General features: G+C 41.4%; 1 protein-coding gene across 2 annotated transcripts; it reads left to right on the top strand.

Annotated features, from left to right (window-relative positions):
• Positions 1-1,246: 1,246 nt before the first annotated feature.
• Positions 1,247-4,862, top strand: SARC_00002. 2 transcript variants are annotated; one of them, XM_014306294.1, is made up of 8 exons: positions 1,247-1,534; positions 1,701-1,776; positions 2,229-2,458; positions 2,780-3,058; positions 3,334-3,582; positions 3,794-4,076; positions 4,302-4,454; positions 4,735-4,862. In XM_014306294.1, the coding sequence occupies exons 1-8, from the start codon at positions 1,409-1,411 to the stop codon at positions 4,758-4,760; spliced, it is 1,422 nt and encodes a 473-aa protein (XP_014161769.1). In that variant the 5' UTR covers positions 1,247-1,408; the 3' UTR covers positions 4,761-4,862. The 2 variants fall into 2 exon arrangements, with proteins under 2 accessions (XP_014161769.1, XP_014161770.1); XM_014306295.1 differs by lacking the exon at positions 4,735-4,862 and having other exon boundaries at positions 4,302-4,522.
• Positions 4,863-6,593: the final 1,731 nt, after the last annotated feature.

The following is a 6,593-nucleotide window of genomic DNA, read 5'->3' as shown; positions in this document are numbered from 1 at the left end:
TATATATATATATATATATATATATATATATATATATATATATATATATAACTACACACACACACACACACACACACAATAATACTATATATATATATATATATATATATATATATATATATATATATATATATATATATATATATATATATGTATATATGAACTACAGCATTCAATCCTGCCTTTCTCAACTGTTAGGAAATAGCTTTACACATGCCGACTATCTAAGGCTAACCTCCAAAATTGTGCTCCACATACAATTTTACCTATATAGCAATTTGGGTGTACACATGTACTCATGTACTGTACACTTGCAAAATCCGCTTTGATACTATCACTTGTTTATCTATTAGGTACATAAACTACTGCCTTCAATACTACTTTTATTATCTCTTAGAACCTAGCTTCACGCATGCCAACTAACTAAAACCAATCTTCGAAATGCTCGTCCACCATCAGGTCATTCCACGACGATCGAATGGTCATTGGGTGGTCTCGATGAATTCTTACGATCCTATAAGAACTTCCACTATAGTTATGTACATGTGTTCCTTTGGTCTTGTAGAGTACTACTGCATATTTATTAAACTGCTAATATGTCTGTATGTGCCATACCTCTATCCGGGCAGAAAGCTCGATTCTGCTTTTCTTCAGTGCTTGTGCGCGCAAGGCTACATATATCTCTGGAAGTAAATACTTGGGCCGATTTCGCCCCAGATTTAAACCGTAATCGACAGACCAGAAGTCCAGGACCTTGGGGCTTGGATATTCTTCCGAGTTGGGTTAAAACCGACCAATGCGATGGAGATCAAAAATAGCATTTGAGCAATTAACACTGTAAATACTAAATAACAGTGTTTGTTTTTCCAAAAATACATAAAATACAAATTTTAAAATACGGGCCTTATTAGGGCTGTGGATAGAGTCTCTTTAACGATTTCCGCTAAATAAATACATAGTTTTAAATACATACATACAACGGAAGAAACCTGATTTCTGCTCGCGATCCTAATCATCTTATGGCCTAATCCAGACTCCAGAGGGCAGTGAGCGCCTGAGCGGATGCCGAGTTCCCGACAGGCACTCATCAGAACTCAGGAGCCTCCCTGTTTTTATTAGAGAAGGACACTGGACAGGAGGTTAAGCTGAAGCTGAGCAGGAGCAGGCAGCAGGTTGACAAAGGTTGCCTTATTTGGTCTTAAAAAAAGGCGGCTGCATATGTGATTTATGTAGTTACACACTGTATTAAAGAAAGCAGTCCACACACTACAAACTAACCTTAAACGAGTTTAAAAATAGTATAAATACCAGAACGAACTTACTACATGTGAAATTCAAGCAACAATACCCATATCAATTACAATAACTCACACTACACATTCGACACACAGATTTCAGAACCATCAATATGCCTACTTCATTGAAGAATGTCTTGACATCGATCACAGAACAACTCGTCAAGGGTGGAATGACCTCTGGCGCTGCCCAGGACAAAGCACCGCTGTTCAAAAAAGCTGCTACGCTACTGCAAGAGGTATGCGCATGCGTTACAGTTTGGAGTTTCAAATTTCTAGATATCTGTACCTGCTCAACTACAGATGTTTTTATCGGTTTACGTAGAATCTATGGTCTAATTAGGCAGAAGATGGTAGTTTTTAATTGTAAGTAAGATATCTAAAATTGACTTCACTCATCTCTAGGATGGCGCTTCTGAGGACTGTGAAGTGAATGCCTACTGGGTACCCGGACGAATTGAGGTCGTCGGCAAACACACAGGTACAGAATTTTGACTGATATTTTAATTTGTTAGCGACACTGGGGGACCACTCGTTATTCATGCATTTTAAGGTAGTCTGTTTGGGGTTCAACCTATCCTGTTCCATGTAACCACGTAAACACGTCGTTGTGTATTTGAGTGTTCTGTGATGGATTACTCGCCAAGTAGTGTACACGGCGCACAAAGGGTTTCTCAGTATTTATTGAGTATTGCGTCAAGGGTGTGTTAGGGTGTTACAGACATCTGTACTTTGGTGAGTTCAATTTACACTTAATCAATGTTCGGGGCCCGTGCTGCCTGACAATGCAGACTCGCATAGAACCTCATACAATTTGTGCAAAAAGGTGGCTGGTTCCACGTCTTAGGGTTTGTCTCTGCTAGACACAAGTGCAATGGCAGACCATGTAGTAACCGAGACTATTAACTAAACCAACAACCATGATATCTGCAGACTACTGTGGAGGCCGATCGCTCTTAGCAGCCGTATCCAAGGGGTTCGCCGTGGTTACCCGAGACCGTGATGACGATATTGTAAAGATCATCACCACATTTGCCAGCGGTGAGAAGAAGGTAGCCGAGGTGCGCATGCACAGAGACCTTGATCCAGCTGAGGGGGAGTCCTGGGTCAACTATCCAGCCACCACAGTCCGCCGAATGGTTCGCAACTTTGGTATCAATAAGGTTTGTTGTTTGTCGTTAGTTCTGTAATAATTATGTACTTTACACTGACAGCAAGATTTCCATTCGTTCAGCTGCGCACTCGGATACGTGTTGCAAATTTTAGGGTCGCTGGCATATAGCACTAAGCTTTGTCCTTAATCACGACCCCTCCTTATTCCATACAGCCCATACCTACCTTTCCGTTGTCCCCGCGCCAAAAAAACAAATATACACTCACTTGTTCGTGCGCGCACTATTTACATATTATTTGGGCATGATATTTCTCAGTGCATCGCACCCACACTCACATGCACACCCTCTGACACTCGCTTCACATCATAGGGAATAGAAATCGCTATCGGCTGCGATCTTCCGGAGGCTTCCGGTATGAGCACCTCGTCAGCGGTGATCTGCTACATGTTCATGACACTCTCCGCAAGAAATAACATTGAGGAGAATGAGACCTTCAAGAAGCACCTACCAACCACAGAGGAGCTGTACTCGTACTTGGGGTTCATTGAAAATGGACAGAACTGTAACGAGCTAGCCGGAGATAAGGGTGTGGGAACATTCGGAGGCAGTGAGGACCACACAGGTATCATGAGTGGACAGGCGATGAAGGTATGGTGTCAGACTGACAGACAGGCATGCCAGTGGATAGTAGTTACATGAAAAGCACCCTTGTTGTTTCTTTCCACTGTGATATGTTTATGAAAAGTGTGTTCTTGCGTACATATACGTGGTGGCCGATTTTACTCTCTGCGAATTTTACAACGTTTGTCTGCCTCGCCTGCTTAGCAGTGCTACTATGTGACTGGAACTTATTCCTACAGCATAACAACTTGTACCAAAAGGACCATCTAGTAACTCATCGCACCACACTTCCATTCACACAGCTGAACATGTTCAGTTACTGCCCCACGGCGCATGAGGGGGCGTTTAGTTTCCCTGAGGAGGTGACCTTTGTGATTTGTGTGAGTGGCTGTATAGCCGAGAAGACGGGAGCGAAGATGGGTGATTACAACAATGCCGCCTTTCTGGCGCGGGATGGAGCAAAGGCCTGGAGCAAGGCGACCGGCAAATCTGCAGCAAACTACAAAGAAGTCATTGTCCACACAAAGGAGGGCGGCAGTACAGGCGTCAAGGTAAGCAATATCACCTCGAATTCGCCTTCGGCCTTATGGTTGAATCTAGATCTTTCATGACCGTGTTCTGAAAGGAGTATGGTTTCTGGCACGTTTTGCTGCTTCCTGTACGATCAAATGGTAGTTTAGTAGATTGGGATGTATCATGGGTCTCTTCGAAGGCAATCATTGCCATGCACCTCACTCATCCGTGATTTACTGTCCCGTTCAGGAATCAATTCTGGACCAAATCGCCAAATTTGACGATGGCAAACATTATCCAGAAGACGCAGACCGCAAGTACCCTGCCGGAGCACTCACTAGAAGGTTCGACCAGTTCTACGAAGAAAACGAAGTTATCGTTCCGGGAGTGGCTAAGGCGTTCGCAGAAGCTGACTACACGAGGCTGGCAGAGCTTACTGATAAGTCACAGCAACTCACTGATACGGGCCTGATGAACCTTGTACCGGAGACGCGAGCTTTGCCTAAGTTGGCTCGAGAAAACGGTGCTTTAGGTAGGTGTAATGTGTCGCTGAGAGGTTATGTGTGTGATTTATGTATTGCTGAGAGATTATGTGTGGAATTCATAATGTGATGTTTCTCAAATCTTGCTAAAAATCCCTTGATGAATTACCGTTGACCCAGAGTACCTGAATACCGATATACATATTCGTATGCATATATACGATAGACGTATATATCTCGATTTAAACTAATTTTGTGCAACTCTATTCCATCAGCATCCAGTGCATTCGGGGCTGGTTTCGGTGGAAGTGTTTGGGCTCTGGTGAAGAAGTCAGAGGAAGAGAAATTCACAAAGGCGTGGGCTGATGCATACTATCAGGAGTTCCCAGAGGTGAAGGGCAGGGCGACGTTCTTCGACATGGTACCTGGTATGTAATAGTATGCTCGTGGTCAATATACAAGACTGGCTGTACTTGTAAGTTTGAACACACTTGGGTGTATTTGTGTGTGATTGCCCTGAGTTTTATAGATGAAGTATCGAATTTACAAGGGTACACGAACGCCGATAATGCTTCCTTCACCAATTTGAGATGCAACAGTATGTGATGTGGTGACATGTGATTCTGTGGTGGCATGGATAACACGTGACTGAGTCATTGCTCGCAAATACAGGCACTCATAATTTTCACCCACCATTACCAATATCAGGGCCTGGGGCATTCTCTCTGTTCTAAAGGATAGATCCAATAGGCTGCGAGATGACTGCATGCGAACATAGTAAGTAGAACATAGTTAAACAAAAGGAAAATGAAAATAAATGACAATCCTCTCAGAACGAATTTGTCTTTAGGTCATATATACTTTAGTACGATCTCGATACGAGCGATTCAGACTGTATCAAGCACGTGAAAACAATCTATCAATCACAATCGCTGTATTCGCTACAATATTTACGAATGACGCCGTAGTCTCAATTAGTACACAAAATTACATTTACCGTTGATGTCGCAGACAAAACATAAACACTGAAAATACCATATATACACACAATACCATACAATACGGTCACTTGTCAATCCATATTTCAATGTAAATTAGTTGCCCAAGGCGATGCTAAAGCCACGTACTAGTACACTGTCTATCATCGCTCATGCACTATTCACATATCACTGTCCCCTCACTGATAAATTCGTAGTAGCCACGTATTAGTGTAATGTCTGACATCGCTCATACACCATTCACAGTTCAGAGCGCCATCAATGATGAAGTCTTAGTAACAACGTACTAATAAACTGTCTATCATCGCTCATACTACATTCATAAATCACAGCCCCTTCACTGATGAATTGAATGCAGTGACGTACTAGTATACTGTCTGTCATCGCTCATACACCATTCACAGTTCAGAGATCCGTCACTGAGGAAGTCTTAGCAGCAACGTACTAGTAAAATGTATGCCACGTACAAGTATACCGTCTGCCATCGCACATAAATCGTTCAGAGATCACATGCTGAAGCCGTACTGACGACGAACAACGTGGTCATAGTATATCTTGTCAAGCCTAGAATCGCGAGCGGTACCATGGGTGATACCGGACTAAAAAACAATGTATTAGGACAACGTGATTATTGGTATGCTAACAATGAGGATTTATATTGGGGTAAACCAAAACAGCTATAAGGGCATGTATATTTTTCAATGCGTACATACATGTTTATGAATTCGTATCATCACGACAATTAAGCAGCTGAATAAGAGTTTTAGCATAAAAATACACAAGCGGTCACATGTGCTGTTGTACCTCGCTCTAATCAGATGTGAACCCTCATGAGGAAGCAACCACACATGCTAGACAAAATTCTATTCACAATGCGGGCACGCGCTGACAAGAGTCATCCAGCCATGTAAACGCCTTATACATGGCATAGAGCCATTTGTATATACAACCATGTCGCATCGTCATATTCATACTACCACCGGTTGCAAGGGCAAGTAGGCTTTTTATAAATATTGGGTACAAAGTTGAATTGCACAAATAGTGATTGAACTTATTATGCTGTTGTATTCTGGGAAGATAAGAGTACATCGTTTCAAATTTTCTAGCAATTCGCCTGGTTGCGGCAATGTCGCTCTAAACTTATGTAATATTGATATGATATCAACGCTCTGCTGTGTATCGGTGGACCGGGTTGTTTTAAACGATCCTGCTCTATCTACTAGAATCTCATGCAATCCAAATTGTCTCGCAGAGGCGAATGATACATTGAAATTGTGTATCCAGTAGGCACAGTAGTTTCAATCAGCTCATTCGCCTGACAGTGTGCTGACATCTATTTAAGTAGAACATTCACAAACAACACACACGAATATATATAATATATATATATATATATATATATATATATCTATATGCATATATATATAGATACATATATATATATATAGATATATATATATATAGATATATATGTGTATGTATACATATATACATATATACGTATACATATTAGATATATATATACATACATATATATATATATATACATATACATTTATATATATTATG

This window comes from Sphaeroforma arctica (genome assembly GCF_001186125.1).
Source record: "Sphaeroforma arctica JP610 unplaced genomic scaffold supercont1.1, whole genome shotgun sequence".
NCBI classification, from domain to species: domain Eukaryota; class Ichthyosporea; order Ichthyophonida; genus Sphaeroforma; species Sphaeroforma arctica.
The sequence above is the reverse complement of the archived record's forward strand: the minus strand, read 5'-3'. Positions and strand labels throughout refer to the sequence as shown.